Source organism: Drosophila montana, unplaced genomic scaffold (assembly GCF_035044405.1).
Source record: "Drosophila montana isolate Dmon_TW-CO22-7 unplaced genomic scaffold, ASM3504440v1 contig_3733_1, whole genome shotgun sequence".
Classification (NCBI taxonomy): Eukaryota; Metazoa; Arthropoda; class Insecta; order Diptera; family Drosophilidae; genus Drosophila; species Drosophila montana.
The window spans coordinates 874,026-891,420 of NW_026998620.1; the positions used below are offsets into that span (position 1 = coordinate 874,026).

The 17,395-nt window shown below is 41.0% G+C and overlaps 1 protein-coding gene across 2 annotated transcripts in view; it reads left to right on the top strand.

Annotated features, from left to right (window-relative positions):
- Positions 1–1,640: 1,640 nt before the first annotated feature.
- Positions 1,641–17,395, top strand: part of aus (argus) — a 42,520-nt gene continuing 26,765 nt past the window's right edge. For both annotated transcript variants that reach the window (XM_064693303.1, XM_064693304.1), the window contains exons 1-2: positions 1,641–2,909; positions 13,631–14,750. In XM_064693303.1, coding sequence (XP_064549373.1) covers positions 2,859–2,909; positions 13,631–14,750 — 1,171 coding nt within the window. In that variant the 5' untranslated portion in view covers positions 1,641–2,858. The remainder of the gene's footprint in view (positions 2,910–13,630; positions 14,751–17,395) is intronic.

The following is a 17,395-nucleotide window of genomic DNA, read 5'->3' on the forward strand; positions in this document are numbered from 1 at the left end:
CTGTTTATCCAACGGTTTCTTCGTATTCTGATAGATATATATATATATATATATAAAGAAATATCATAATTATTGTAAATAGGCATAGTTTACACAGCTGCTTTGTAAACAAATGAGTTCTACGAAGTAATCCAATGCCATAGGCTTCTTCTAGGTTTGTCTTGGAACAATGCAATCTTTTTATTATTTATTTTATAACGTTAACCGGTTTTGCCCGGACCCAACCAGTGGAGAGTTCAAATTCCCATTTGCGACCATCACGCTGCATTTTTCGCACCCAAAAACAAACAAGTTCTTTACATTTCTTCGCACATGAAAATCAGTGTTGATCAACTTGTTTTCGAATTTCACGTAGTTTGGTGAATTTACCGAAAAGTGTGAAACTTGAATATCATAAATGTTAAGGTTAATCTTTGTAAATATGTTTGTAGATCGGACAAAAAATTAGATTCAGATCCTTGTGAATTTGCCAAAACTGCTGAGGTTGAGGTTGAAAAGCAAATTTCCGGAATATCTGCCAAATCCTACCGAGTCTTCTACGCTCTATGGATTGCCCTATTGAGAGTTATATATACAATATATATATCCTGATTTTTGTGCCTATTTATTAAGAAAACAGTTTTGTATTACGAGCTTCGAAGCTGATCGAATGTACATATATCAAACTTTTACCCATACAACTTTTAGCTAGCGCATTTTATCCCAGAAGGGTAAAACTCCAAAAAACTGTAAAAACACGCCTCGATTGAATTTTCAGAAAGATTTTTGAGATTTAATAGAAATTTTTGTTTTTACAAATGTTCCACAGTTCTGATTAGAATTTTCTAAAGTGTCGTTTTAGTGTTGTCTAACGGTATAAGAGATACATAATGTGGAGAGATCGGGTTGAGCGGAAATCGAGTCAGTCAGTTATATGCATATATGTTTTTATTTTCTTTGGCTGTTCTTGAACTCTTGATTGTGAATTTGCTAATTTCTTGTGTAAATTTTGTTCTGTTTATACAAAAGCTTGACCGAGAAAGACGAATAACGACGACGGCGACAAGAAAGCTGATTCAGATTTTCAGGCACTTGAATTGTGTCTCATAAATTCCATGCGATGTGTGTGGCACATGCATAAACAAACACACACACACACACACATGCGTGGAGACTGCGTTGCGCTGGGGACAAAGCTGAACAAATATGTGTGACTAACTGCATAACGGGAAGGCGTTAAGTGCCTGCGATTAGTTAAGGCAGCAGCATTTAAGTACAAAGCCTGCGAATTGTATAAATTCGCATTTGCATAACAAATAGCTCGCAATATATTTCAAATTTAAATAATTCAAGCGGTTCCGATGACCGCTAAAACGGTTACCCGTTTAAAACGTGGTGGTTCATTTGTGAACGATTACGAAGAACCAAACAGGCCTTGGTTTTATGCAAGCCACATCGTATTATTGTTTATTACTATACATTAAATAATTTCCTTTTTATACAAGCAAAACTAGGCAAATTTAAAAAAGTTTTCATTTTATTCTCTCAAATATTCGAGCTAGTTCATAGTTATCGATAGTATCGCTCGGACTGACACTCATTTCAATACATCGCTTGTAAATTCTCTTATACATATCGAAACATCGATACCGCAACTTCGCTCATTCGTTTTCACAGTATCGAAGCGTACGGACGTCTCGCGCGTCGCGTAGATATTTTATTATTTTCTCAGCTTCTGGTAGGTGGTGCGCGCAGCAAATAAAGAAATTTGTGTATTGCAGCAGAAGTTTTTCGCTGCGCACAGGCTGTGCCGCTGCTTGCAAGAGACTCTACCAAGCAAAGCATAAAACTAATTGTAACAAAGAAAGGTGTAAATCGCTGGAAAAAAAAAACAAAAAATAAATCCAATAGCAGTGAAAACGAAACGAAACATTTAAGTTCAAGGTTTATTTCCACACAATGCCAGAACCGAAGTTCAAACGCAACTAAATTTAAAACTGTGTGCAGATTTTTGTATACACTGTCGCGTACGTGTGTGTGTGCGTGTGCGTTTGCGTGTGTTAGTGAATGTGACTTCTGCATTTTGCTGTGGCTTAAACCAAGAGCCAGCCAGCCAATTATTGAATTAACAAATGTGCACACAATAAGAAAATATAGAAAACATTGTCTCGATCTATCTGTGGAAAAATATCTAAACCCAATTACTCAGTTTGCTCTCAGTTTAATTCGATTGACACAGAGGCAGGCGGCAGAGCGCGAGCGCAAGCAACAGCAGTAGCGACATCAGCAGCAGCAGCCCCAACAAAATATAAGGCGACAGACTTAACTTGCCCACTTTTCGCCCGTTGGTGGTGGGAGACGCACACAGAGTACAACAACAACAAGGAGAGCCAAACCTACTCCAGCTCTCAGCTCTGCTTTTGCGCAGATTGACGCAGCGAATTCGCCGTCTCGTTGAGCGCTGCTCAGCTGCAGCTCGGTCGACGCTGTTTGGAAACACCTTGCTCCAATATTTTTGCCTGGCTGTGTGCTCTGCTCTGCTCTGCTCTATAACTGCCGTTAGTCCAAACGACTCAGTGGCCGTTGCCGTCGCAGTCGCCGTCTCAGTTTCGTTTCGTGCGATTCTTTAGCTGCAGCTGTAAAAATCGTCGGAAAATCGCAGCCACAAAGAAAAAGGCAACATTTTTGTGTTGTTGTAATTTTCCAATGCTGCTTGACTGCGCTTTGCACGCGATTCCCTACAATTTGGTTGCGGCCAGCACTGCTGCAACAACAACACCAACAACAACAATAACAAGCATAAGCGAAACGGCAGCAGCTTCAACATTGTCGCCGTGTCGCCAGCAGCGCCGCAGCATCGCCAGCCCCTTGGTCTCGCCATGTACAACAACAGCAACGGGAGGCGCAGCAGCGATGCCAGCATAGAACAGGTTTGTAGCTTTAACATTTCTTTTTTTTTTTCTTTTTTTTGTTGCTTTTTTCGTCTTTCCGCTGCCGGCGCTGCCTCTCAGCTCGTTCTCTGCCGCAGCCTGCGCAGCACTCGTTGCTTCGTTTTCGTTTCGTTCGCTTATTCATAACTTTTTTGGTTATAGATTTTTGTCACCCACCCAGCGGCCAACTCCCCCTCGCTGCCCCAAGACTTAGCTATGCTTTGGCATCCCAAACTCCCCCTAGACCCCCAAACCACCCCACCCCCCCGAACTGCTCGCTCACATGCTCAACTGTTTCAGTTTTTCAATTATTAATGGTGGCCATTAGTGCGCGCCGTTCGTCCGTCCGTACGTTGCGCCGCCACGCCCCCCCGCACCGCCTACGCCAGCAACTCGCCTCGCCTCGCCTCGCCTCGTGTCGTGTAGACTTTTTTCCTTATCGGACAAATTGTGTTTGTCTGAAAAGTTCAATGAGGTGCGCGCACTGCAATTGCACTTCGCTCCGTGGTCCGCGGTGCGGGGCTGCCAATCCTGTCATATTTATGCTATCGACATATTTACAGTGAAAACTCGACTAACGAACAACTTGAGTGAAAATCTGCTTTAGCCGGAAGATTGTTCACTCTCAATATTCGCACTTATTCATCCAATATTTGAATCAAATTTTCGTACGAAACATCTCTTTTAATTTTTAGTATTCGCATTGTCCCTGTTTGAATCGAAAAACTGGTACTTAAAAATAAAAAAGTTCCAAGGTGAAAGAAGAGCGAAATGGAATGGAATGTGAATTTCTAGGGAATAGAAGAGCGGCCAATCTACTCGGCGCTGTACCAGGGGGGGATAGATGGGTGGCTAATTGGCACGGTGTTGCACGTCCAGGGGACCCAATAGGGGGACCTAATAGGGGGACCCAATATAAGGACTTAATTGGGGGACCCAATAGGTCCTGCACTTAAAACAAATTTTTAACTATCAACTATATCAAATATCGACATCGAACTTGTACTTATAAATAAGAACATTGGAAAACAACAATCTGACGAACTGAAACCCCGGCTGTCCGCTTAAGAGAGCTTTCACTGTAATGCATATACACAATAGGTTTATGTGCATTTGTAGGCCTGATAAAAATCATGTTGGCATGTTGCCTGGCTTTTCAGATAGCGATAACGATTCGAACCCGCAGCACAACGGAAATGCGTTGCATTAAGTGAATTACGCGACCCCTTGCGACCCCCTCCGAACCCCCCTTCCCTCGAGCTGTTTCACCGTGTTGACTAATTTTCCCGCAACATGCGTGCGTGTGTGCGTGTGTGAGTGTGTGTGGGTGTTGGGAATGAAAAATTATTACTACAATAGCTGCCAACTCATAGAGATAAGATCCGTTCACAAATATACGTAATTCCACGGAAAAAGAGTTCGTCTCCCTTCTGTTGTGTGTCGTGCAAATCTTGGTCATATCTTTGTGAATTGGGTCTACAGTCAGACATAGCTTGCAATTTGTGTAGTATAGAGATAAGAGAAAGGTGAAATCTGCGACTGCAGTTAATCATAGGAATAACTTATACGGGTAATATACACGGTCATAAATACGGGAACTATCCTGTGAAAATTACTGTGACGGCAAGCTGGAAAGGAAAGGCAAAACGATTTTAGATAAGTTCAAATTCATGGATTAAGGAAAGTCAACAACTGAATGAACAAGGTAATAAAATAACTGATAAATTTGAGAGCTAAAAGCGGACGAGCTAAAAGCGAGTTAAATCTAGATCCCAATAATATACAGGATTAATCGGATCTAGATTTCCCAACTCTAAAGAATTAAAGATTAAATTTTCTTGCCATGTTATTTTTCTTCGTATCTGTATGATAAAAAGCGAGATAATACATACACGAACATACATCTCTATATATAGAACTGATTGTCCTGACTGATTGACTGACTGACTGACTGACTGATTGACTGACTGACTGATTGATTGGTGATCAGAGCACAGCTCAAACTTCAGCTATGAAGCTGAAATTTTCACTGTACTTTCCTTATGTGATGACGGTGCACGTTAAGACGGGGTTTCGGAAAAATCCACCCGCAAGTGTGGAAAAATCGCGGAAAACGTTTGTATGAAACATTTTTGTTTACGATTCGATTGTTTAACATTCGATAACGTTTAAAGATCTTTGTCAGTATTTAATTGATAAGTTCTTGTGTGGCAACTGCGGATCAAAGGTTAAATAAACGAAAGTTTATTCTTCAGCTTCAAGATTTCCACTAACATGGGCGGAAACCGTTGATTCCAGCACTTGGTTCTTTATTTGTTGCACTCAAAACGTATTTTTAAATAGAAGTGCAGATCAAAATGAGTAGATTTCCATTTTCCAGTATATAAATATTTTGGTGCCAAAATTGGACCTCTTGGATTGTCTCCCAAAAAAAGTAGGCGATAATATTGTAAAGGCTACTTCTGACTGGAAAGGATACTCTATCTGTGGTTCCATCTGCTGCTTCCTTAATTACGAAGGCGTCAAAAGAGCCTCCATGTGATAGAAAAAAAAAAACAAAAGAAGAGAGGAAATATTTGTTTCGAACCTGCAAGGAATTTCTTGGTACTGCCGAAAGTTGGATGTTCTGTTGATGGAAAACATTCTCATGATGGTATTGACGAAGTTCCCGCAGAATAATTACGTATTCCTTTGCAAAATAGTTAATAAAACTAAAACGAAAGAAGGGTTCTCATATAAGACTTATCGACCAATACGACAACTATATGATATACCGATCCAGTCTGGCCTTTTTCCACATATTGCCTGACGGATTTATGTCAAGTTTCATTAGGCTACCTTTAAAAATGCGAGCCTAGACTTTCATTAAACAACTTATTCATGAAAGGCTACCCTCATTCGTTGCCAACTGCCTGGTTTCTATAGGAGATGCCTTCCCGATGAAAAACTTGTGTTATTGTTAAGTTCCTTTTACCTGGATGCCAGATCCTTGTGGCAATGCTTGGCAATTTAAACGACGCGGTACTTACGGCTTGTCTACTACTTTATTATCCCAGCTTAACCTTGCGTAACCCAAGCTCTTTGTCTTGTGCAGCCACACACACACACACACACGCACAGATCCTTAAGGGGTGGCTCCCCTTGAAAAGTGCTCTTCACACAAAAACCAACCCAATTTGCCACAAAAACCAATAAAGTCATTTCACAGTCAAAATTATAGCATATCCCGTGCTAACTTCAGGCTGGGTCCATTTGATAATTGCTTAAAGCTGGACGAGGCGCATCTCTGCCAGAACTCGCAACACTTTGTCATGGCGGCCCATTCCCGTTTGCGAAAACACATGCGAAACTCGTGTCGGGTCGCATATGTTGCTCAAAGTGATTATTTTCACTAAAAATAAACGAAATGAATGATTGATGAAGTGAGACAAGGGAGCGAAACGTTGCGCCCAAATGTCAGACATCAACACCACGAGAAGACCCCATTCCCATTCCCATTCCCATTCCCACATCCATTGCCAGTTCCTTGCTCAGTTCGCAAACAACATTTCAATCGTAATGAGAAAAGGGGAAAGTGTCATTTAATTGAAAGCAGGTGAAGGAGCTGCCGTTCGCCAAGATGGAAGCTGGAAGATGGATGCTGGGAGCTGGGAGCTGCCACTGGGCATAACCCATAGCCAGTTCTTTCGGGTCCAGCCTTTTGTCACAGCCGCAGCCGCAGCCGCAGCCAGACGGAAATCGTAAAAGTGTTGCATAAAAATATTTTTTATGTGTCTTCGTTTGCGCCTTCGTCTGGCCGGCTGAAAAATAATAATAAAATGCAAATAAAATAAGACAAACAAGAAGCGATATTTTTCTCAGCAGCCGAATATTCAATACCCTTCCAAATATGTGTACATACATATATAGCAGATGTGCTGATAATGCTAAAATTGAAAGTCGTCTTTGAACTGGCGACTTTCTGCTGGCTGGTTCGACGCTCAGACATCTAAAAGCAAAATTCCGCTGTCAACATTTCTTAAATTTTTTGCTAATGTGAAATATGTTGCCTGCACGTTTTCCCATAAGAAACCACATTTTTCACATTTTTCGCCCCGAGTTATTTGTGTTTTATTTTATTCGCTGATTTTTCGAATTTCGTATCGATTTTATGTAAAACATGAAAGTATTATTACCACAAACAGCTGATATAGCAAAGAAGACAAGCGATAACTTTACATTATATATTTTTAAATTTTACTAATTCCCCATTTAAGGATGTCCAAATCCCGCTAAGAGTCCAATTAATGGAGTCCCTCTTTCGAAGTCGTATTATTTAACTTTTGGATGGAAAACTTTGTGGCGCTTAGGTAAATTAGATCAAATCGATCAGCTGTTTATATAAAGAAGCAATACTTTTGACATTCATATGTTAGCGACAACCGACACTTGCTAATGGAATCGCAGAATGTGAAGTTTGAGCCTAGTGGAATCAGGCTTTAAGCGATGTGATGTGATATCAGATTTGCAAAGCTCACTTTTATGGTTGCATTCTCGATGTTTTTCACACAAAACTTGACCATCGTGTTAGCCCACCTTGAGGTCGAATCTTTCAAGCTGTCTCTTGATGCTAACTTTGGATCTAAGACCTCCATTAATAACTTCCTAGTTCTAACTAGCCAGGACAAACGCTGTCAGATATTCTATGGCAGATATTCTATGTCCCAATGGAGAATATCTGACAGAGTTTGACAGGATGTTGGTCAACCAAGGGAACTGTTCGTTAATAGAGCGTTCACTGTATTTCTGGTCAACTGAGGGAACTCTTCATGGGAACTAAGGGAACTACCTGTATGATAAAGTGGGGCTCAAAGTCGGGTCTATGCCAAGTATCAGCATTTGGCTCCTACTTCTTTTCCTCCTTAATGCTGATCAAGAATAGATACACTTTAAGGTCTCAGAGAGGCGTCTCATATTTGCTGGCAAAATGATAATGCCCAATGGGGTAAGGGTACAACAACAAATGCCACAAGACGCCAATGCAGAGCAGGAGGCGTGGCCTGGCCTGGCCTGGCCTGGCGCTGCGTTTGCATGGATGACCGTGCCACATATTTCGTTTATATTTACTTGACAAGTTTCGCAGGAGTCGTCGTCGTCGTCGTCGTTGTCGGTTTGGCTCTTTGGTCTGGTGCAGGCCCCGGCGCTGCATGTCATCAACAACATCATCAGCGCTGCTGGCTACGACTACGACTACGTCTCTGTCTCCGTCTCTGTCTGCGTCTCCGGCTCCAACTGCAACTGCGGCTCCGACTGGTGTCTGCCGTCTTCCAATTTTATAGTCCAAACGTGATGGCAAAATGTGCCTTGCGCATATACATACATACATATATATAAATATATATGTACATATTATATTTTCCTGCCTTGGCAGCGTCTTCCATGGACTTTTCCCAGTGCCCGCTGTGCTCTGCATTTTCGTGCAGCGCCAACGTTTTTGGGGTCTGGGGGGCCTCGCTCTCTGGCATTTTCCGTGCGCTTTGGAAAAATAAATTAATGGGAAACATGCAAACATAAATTCGTTTTTTAGCTGTCAGGTGTTTCACATTTTATACGTAAATTATAAATAAGGCACAAAACAAAATTATAATTCCGCCTAAATGTTTTATTGGCCACCGCCTGCTGTCTGTCCGCCTCTGCTCCCACTGCTATGCCCCATTATACCCTGTACCCCATGGGCAACATTGATTCTTATTCGAATATATATTATTTCTAAAAAGCATCAGCAGACGACTTTATCGACTTTATCGACTTTCCTTGTTATTTAGACCTCCATCTCAGAGCCTTTACTAGCTAAGGATATCAAGTGTTAAATATAATCTCTTATTTTACAGTCAGCTCCAAATTTTGCTTTGCAAAAGATAGACTACTCTACCATTCTTGCTGAAATATAGATTTTGGCCAGCATATATCAAAAATTGTAGGTCCCTTTTTCGTGTCGTATAATTTACCGTATAATATAGCGAATAATGTATCGTACAATGTATCGTATAATAATATATATCACCATCTCTTTAACCTATCTACTTAACACTCTAAATTCTAGTATATAGAGTAGGGCCTTTTTTCGTATAATATATCGTAAAATAATATATCAATATCTCTTTATCGTATCTACTTAAATACAAATACATCGTATAATAGTATATCACTATCTCTTTATCGTATCTACTTAACACTCTTTACACTAGCATAAACTTCTTTGCTTTTTTAATAACCTGTTTTGCTTTATTTTTTCCTGTTTATTGTATTTTCTTAAATAATATATTAAATTAAGATTATTTTTATTTTTACTTGAGAATTCTATTTTCTCTACTAACAACTTCCTTCTAAGATGTAGGCTCTAATAAAGTCACTGACAAACTTGGCTATGAAAAGGGGCATAGTTGGCCGGACGGGCAAATAAAACACCTCCATCTTGTTGAGGATAATATTAGAAATATTTGTATTCTAATTGGGCCCTCAGCATTTCATTTTTTTATTCTTATGTATTACGTGATTAGGCTGACGTAATATATTGATATAGTTATTGATATATCACTCGATATATCCAACCCTTTCCTCTTTACTTCTTTTGCTATAGCCCTACTTTTTACTACAGTAAAACATGTGAAAGCTATTTGTAAACCCCGAAAGTTTCAAGACATCCAAAATTTAAGACCCAGAAGTTATTAAAGAATGAATTTGGAATATCGCGGCGCAGAGCGAAGAAGTTGTATGTCACGTCAATTCAAAGCGTTTTACAGGGCATCTTCTAGTCGTACTCTTTTAGTTGTTTCTCTCCACGCTATTGCGGCAGCCAATGGAAATTAAATTTTATTTAAATTAATGATGAGGCTTATAATTGGCCTCGTTTTTGGTTTCATCTTCTTTCTATTTATTTCGGTTTTATTATTTTTTATGTGGACACTTCACAGTGTGAATGGCGGCGACATTCTCAGCTCCAGCTCCATCTCGCATCTCCATTTCGCACAAAGCCATCAACAGCAGCAGCAGAAGCATTGACGTCGTCGTCTCTGGGCTTTTCTTTGCTGGCTTTTTAAGAGCATTTGACATGACTTGGGCTGGGCTTCGTTTTCCGTGCGATGCGCTTCAACTTTGATTATGACGTGAAGTTGGCCAAGTGCAAATACTTTGCTGGTACTTTTTAATTAACTTAATTAGCATAGATGATGGGCTAAGAGCAGCGCTTACACAACATGAAAATTGCATTATGTCTTCTGCCACTGCCGCCCTCCCTCTCCCCTTCTCCCATACGTTGCGTACTTCTCGCATGCGAAAGTTCGTCAAAAGTCTTGCTGATGGGGATGGAGGGGCGAACGTGAGGGTGATGGGGGTGTGCATGTTTCTGGCCTTTTGATTTCGGCTATGGCAGGCATATACAATGCTTTGGGGGGTTGGCTTCCATTCACATGCTCATTAATGTGCATAATGTGCTCAAAGCTATTCGAAGCGATTGCTCTTTTAAGTACCGACATACTTTTATGCTCTTATGTATGACCCCCCCTTCCCCCAGTCAGCTCCCCCCTTCCCCTCGACTAACCTGCCTTATGTTAAATTAAGTTCTAACATACTAATTGGTCATATTAATTAGAAATATCTCAATGGGGAGGAGTGCTCTGTTGTGTTAAATATTCAGGAATTCCTAAAGGACCTTTTCCATTTTCAAAAAAAAAAAAACTGCAAACGTACTCAATGAATTTGCAAGCTGAATTTTGGGATAAATGCTTAAATCTAATTTGACAAAACTTGGGCTCTTGCTCATATAACTCTGGAACCTTATATTCTTCGCAGGTGGAGAAGGTGGGACATCTTCCAGAATTTATAAAGAATCTATGTAAAAAAAACCCGTTCGAATAAGAAATTGAATAATTGAATGAAGAGCAAATAAGCTTCATGTAACCTTTTTCCCTCCATATTCCACACTTGCAGGCGAAATTATCCGGAATCCCGTTTTAGTGTGAACTGAACTCAGCTTTAACGATTTGAGCTTTGCTTTGATCTTCAATCAGTCAGTCAGTGAATCAGTCAGTCAATCAGCCAGTCAGTCAGTCAGGTAATCAGTCAATCATTCCATTGGTCATTCAATTTATTAGTCAGTCACTCAGTGAATCAGTAATTCAGTAAGTCAGTCAGTTACTCAGTCAATCAGCCAGTCAGTCAGTCAGGTAATCAGTCAATCATTCCATTAGTCATTCAATTTATTAGTCAGTCACTCAGGGAATCAGTAATTCAGTCAGTCAGTCAGTCAGTTACTCAGTCAATCAGTCAGTCAGTCAGTTAGTCAGTCCATCAGTCAGTCAATCAGCCAATCAATCAGTCAGTCAATCAGCCAATCAATCAGTCACTCAGTTGGTCGTTCACTCAGTCAGTTAGTCAGTCAGTCCATCAGTCAGTCAATCAGTCACTCAGTCAGTTAGTCAGTCAGCCCATCAGTCAATCAATTAGTCAGTCAGTCAGTCAGTCAGTCAGTCAATCAGTCAGTCATTCTGTCAGTCAGTCAATTTATCAGTCAGTTAGTCTGTCAATCAGTCACTCAGTCAATCAATCAGTCAGTCAGTTGATAGTCTTAAAGGCCTTGCGATCTATTTCGGCTAGGTGGAAACTTCGATTAACACATCCAATTAATGATTTTTATAGTCATGATTATTGCTTCTGCCGATTGTTGGTTCCACAAATTATGCGCCACGACTTTTGAAACTTAATTTATGTGTCCAAAATTGCCTATTTTTTTTCTCAACTTTTTTCTTTATTTAATTTTTAGTCAAAAAAAAAAGTAATCTCTCAAGTGGTTGTTGTTGCTTTTGTTGATATTGTTGCTTGGTTGTTGCCCCCATTTTCCACCAGCTTCCAGCTGCCCCTTGGCCGGAGGCGCTAAATGCAGGAAAACAAAAAAAATAACGGAAGAGGCAACGCAATGCCGGAGACATAAGAAATTTGTATACGAAATCTATAAATTTTGTCTTAATTTTTTGTGTCTTTTTTTTTTTTCTCGGGTTTTTCTTTTATAGCGCGTGAGTTTTGATTTACGCGCCATTGGACATTTTATTTGGATCGGAGTGTTTGGTTTCCCAGAGCACATATTTATTTTTATTTTTATTGCTTTTTAATGCGCCGCCGAGGAAGTTTTATTTCTGTGGGCAACTGCAATTCCCCTACCAACGTTCGAGCTTAGGCTGTGCGTGTGGATTGTTGAACAATGAATTTTCTTGGGATTATGTATGTGTATATATGGTATGTAAATATATATATACTTGTGTGTGGAGGGATGGGTGAAGGGGGGGAGGAGCTGGCAACAATAGCGCTGCGGTGGCGCTTTATTGTACTCTCTCGTAGAAGGTATTTTTATTTTGACACGAAATGTGCAACACATTGATGAAGTGAGCTGCAATCATACAGACTATAATATATATATAGATAATACTTTATATATCTGTAACAACAGTCGATTCATGATAGCCAAGCTCTTCTGTCCCGTCTGTTGATATGCAAAGACTATCTGCTTGAAATGTGCTATAGATCCTTTTCATACCCTTCCAGAGGATATTATTATATTGTCTCAAAATGTGTAACGCATAGAAGGAGACATCTCCGACCACATAAAGTATATATATTCCTGATCAGCATCAACAGCCGAGTCGATATAGCCATGTCCGTCCGTCTGTCTGTCTGTTACTATGCAAACAAGCCTCTCCGTTTTAAAGCTAAAGTCATGAAATTTTGCAGAAGTCCCTTCTTCTGTTGCATGCAGTACATATTTCGGAACCGGCTGGATCGGACATCTATATCATATAGCTGCCATAGGCACGATTGGTAGGAAAGTAGGTTCTTATATGAAAAACTTTTTTGTTCATCAAGATATCTTGACCAAACTCGGCATTTATTAGTTTTACTATGCTCCTCATATATATGCAAAATCCTAACAATATCGGACCACTTTATCATATAGCTGCCATAGGAACGGTTCGTAGGAAAGTAAGTTTTTATATGAAAAAGTTTTTTGTTTATCAAAATATCTTAACCAAACTCGGCATTTATTATTTTTAGTCTGCTCCACACACATATGCGAAATCCTATCCATATCGGACAACTCATCATATCATATAGCTGCAATAGGAACGATCGGTCAAAAATTAAGTTGTTGTTAGGAAAACTTTTTTGTCTTTCAAGATATTTTGACCAAACTCGGCATTTATTAGTTTTAGTATGCTCCACACGTATATGCGAAATCCTATCAACATCAAACTACTATATCATATAGATGCCATAGGAACAATCGGTCGAAAATAAAGTTGTGTGGAAAACTTTTTTGTTTATCAAGATATCTTGACCAAACTCGACAATAACTATTTTCTCTATGCTTCTTCGATACGAGCAAAAGATTATGAAAAAGTTCGGTCTGCAAGAGTATTGAATCTTCGGCGTGCCGAAGATAACCCTTATTTTTTCTTTTTAGCTGTACTCAGCTCTTCTTTCAATTCTGTTGCCATGTGTTTACAAGTGTGTTTAATTGTCGGCGTGCTGCCGATAGCCCTTTCTTCTTGTTTTAAATTCAAATGCGGCACCTTATATCATATTTACTTGCCGCTGCGTGCTTTATATGCCATTTACAATATATGTGTATGTCTTTCTTTATATATAATAATCATCAAATATTCCACTCTTGTCTTTTGCACCCCACGCAGAATACGCAGCAGCAGTCGCAGCAGGAGGAGGAGCAGCAGATGCAGCAGGCGAGCGCAGTCAGGACGAGGACGAGCACGAGCACGAGCAGGAGCAGGACTATTGCCACGTCCAAGGCGAGAGCCAGGGCCACGTCGTTAATCTATTTACCGCCTTTCTGCCAGCCATGTGGACATGTGCCTGCGGCCAGCAGCAGCAGCAGCAGCAGCTGCTGTTGTTGTAGTCAGCGACATAAAAATTATGATAAACATGCCGCAGCGCCGACGCTGACAGCGGCAGCAGCCACAGTCTCAGCCGCAGTCTCATCCTCAGCCTCGCCAGCAACTGGCTGGAAATTCCTGCAGCGTGATATTCAGTTAAGCGTGGATGAGGACGCAGTGGCGCATAGCTGCAACGATCTCAGACAGGCAACGCAATTAGTTATGCCAATTGTTGTAGGTGGCAGCAGCAGCAGCAGCAGCCACGTCTTGGAATGCCTGACGTTTCCGATGCGGCGCCAGCGACGTGAACGACAAACTCTGCACTCGCTGCACACAATAAAACCAATCAGCAATGCAGCAGCAGAAGCAGCCGCAGCAGCAACAGCAGCAGCAACAAATAGTTCGCAAACAACGACAACGGCTTTGGCCACAAGTGGCCAGAACGACGAGCAGGCGGATGGTCTTGGAGATGAAGATGAATGTAGGTGCTTTAACTACAACGGTGATATTAGTGCGCTGGAACGTCTAAAGCAGGAGCAGCAACAGGAGCAGGAGCAGGTGGAGGATAAGGAGCAGATGGAGCAGACTTGCGAGTGGTATCAACTTCCTAGCATTACGTGGCTAAAATTCTGGCAGCAGCTGCTGCGGCGGCAACTGTGCAACAACAGCAGCAGCGACGCCAACAACTCCGCCAATGCGACAACGCAAACAACGAACACAACGACAACAACAACAACAGGAACAGGAACAACATCAATAATAGACAGGAGCAGGGGAAGGTGCGGGCAGCTGGAGCCAATCACAAGGCTGGCAACGAGCTGTGGCAGCAACAGCATGACGTCGACAAAAAGTTGGCTGGGACCGCTTTTGCTGACTCTGCTGCTGGCCACGTCCGTTAGGGGCTGGGGCGGCCGTCAAGATGGTGAGTAGCAAGTGCAAATAAATAATGCCCCACTCTGGGATACCCTCTAATATTCAGTCTGTCTTTAATTGGCAACTGCGAAGTCGATGTTCCAAGGCGGCGCTAATTGACGCTTAATATGAACTCATAATTGTAGCCGTGAGTTTGTGCTGGAGCAGGAGACGACTTTAATACATGAGTCTTAAGTTTTATTTATCGCAGATTATTCCGAATTTGTAAATAATTGAAATGAAGGAGTTTAAAGATATAAGTGTAATTTGCTTGCTTAACAAAGATCAAGACAAGATCTCAGCAAACGGAAAATAGGTTGAATCAGAGAGTTCTACAGGGCAATCTTTGTGTTTTTATCTCTAATCCTTGGATCGATATTAGGGACAGGGAAGTTATTAGAGAAAAACTCGATATTAATCATGTAATTGGCAACGTGAGATTAAGCTGGAGCTCAGCTTAAGCCAGACGACTTTAATACATGAGTTTTTAGTTTTATTTATATGCTTGACTGCCTTTTGTTTGTTGGAAGATTGAAAAGAAGGAGCTTGAAGATATAATCGAAATCTGTTTGCTTAAAAAAGATCAGGGCTAGAGCTCAGCAAAAGGAAAATAGGTATTATCAGAGAGATATAGTATACAGGGTAATCTATATGTGTCTTTAGTCATATAATAAAGACAGGCAAGTTCTCAGAGAGAATTCCGATAAACTTATTCTGCAGTAATATAGTTTATCACAAATTTAATATATTATTGAAATTTGCTTGACAAGATCTTAGCAAAAGGAAAAAAACTATAATCAGAGAGATCTACAAGGCAATCTTTATGTTTTCAGCTCTAGGCTTTAGGAAGAAAAAGCCGATAGACTTAAGCTGCATTACCAGAAGATATCTATCTAAAATTTCAAGTCTTTAGCTTCCAAACAACAAATATATGCCCTACAGTATATTTATACAGGGTATTCTAAGTGGAATAGCAGTCTAGAAGAAGAGTGGCTGAGAATGCGCGTAACGCATGCCGTTAAGTAGCGTTATGATAAGAATTTATAATTTGACTTGCGCCAAGATGGAGACAGCCCCCCCCCCTCCCCCTCCCCCCTTACAAGTGCCCCCCCCCACAAATACCCCCGTCTCCCTTTAACGCAAACAACAAAACATTTCATTTAATTTTGAGCATAATTTTTAGTTGGCTATGCAGAGCGTCAGCTGCTGCTGCTGTCTGACGCCCAACCCCTACGTCGACGCCGCCTCTGCTTCCATCTGCGCTCCTTCCTCCCTCTCTCTCTCTCTGGTCATGCTCAATTGAATCCATAAGTAGTTTGTGACCACAGATCTGCGTGCTCGTAAAATGCGTTTCAACTGTTTCTCCATGAGCGAATTTGCCCCGAAAACCAACCAAAACGCAAGTAAGAGTGTTTGAGTAACAAGTGCCTGACCTGAAGATACCCTGGACATCATCTGTTGAGCTGTGCTTAGAAAATGTACGGAGATGCCTATTAATATATAGATGGACCTTATGTTCTAACATACCCTTTACCTGCTTAAAGTCTTTAGGGATTTTAGATTTCGCATCTCCAGCTCTTACAATCTTAAATATATGTTATGAAACCTAGGCTAAACAATCATTTTTTTCATTGACATCCGCCTCCCAAAGAGCTGTTTGTGCTAACATACCCTTCACCTTCTTAAGGTCTTAAGAGATTTTAGATTTCGCATCTCCAGCTCTGACAATCTTAAAGAAATGTCAAGAAACCTGGGCTAAAAATTGATATTAACTAATTTTTGGCAAATTATCAATATCAACTGTAGTACAACCTTTATCTTCCATTTTCAATGGGTACAGGGTATTAAAAAACAATAAGAAAACAACAGCAAATGGCAAATTGTACGGAAATTGCCCGAAACAAACAGTCAGCAACCGCCGTCCGTCCGTCCGTTCGACCACCGACCGCTGACCATAATTCACTCAACTTAGACAAAAGCATTTTCGGGACGCCCCGTCCCCACCCCTGCAGCCCCCCCTTCGCCACCCCTCTGCTCTCGGGGTCGCTAACCAAACCGAAACGAAAGTCCAAATTCCAAATGCAAACGCAAATGAGTCTAAAACGAAGCGTCATGCTCTTTGAGCTGCTCTTGAGTGTGTGTGTGTGTGTGTGTGTGTGAGTGTTGTGCGAGTGAGTGTGTGTGTGCTGCGTAGTCATTGTCCCGTCAATAAGGGTGGTCCAGCATTGCGCCCTGATAGTACACTCGCCGGCAAGCACTTAATGTATCCACACCCAGCACAAGGTGCAGGCTGTTCGAGGGGGAGAGGGGGTAGGAGGAGGAGGAGGAGGGGAGGGGAGGGGCGTTTTAATTGGGTTAAGGAGCTGTTAGCGCGTTAAAGCTGTCATTAAACATCCAGATCTGGATCTAGTCGTTGAGATAAGTGCACACATGTCTAACAACCGGTTGAAGGTCTCGTTAAAAGTGCCCGTCATAATAATGTGATAGACAATAATAGTTATGAGTTCCATAAAAGTGGTTTTTCCTTTTTCTTTCTGGTGAGATAATAATTCAAATTGCTAGCATATGACAAGTCTCTAAAAGCCTGAATAAACTATGCTAAACATTTCTTACATTTACAAACTGCACATTCTGCGATTCCATTAGCAAGTGTCA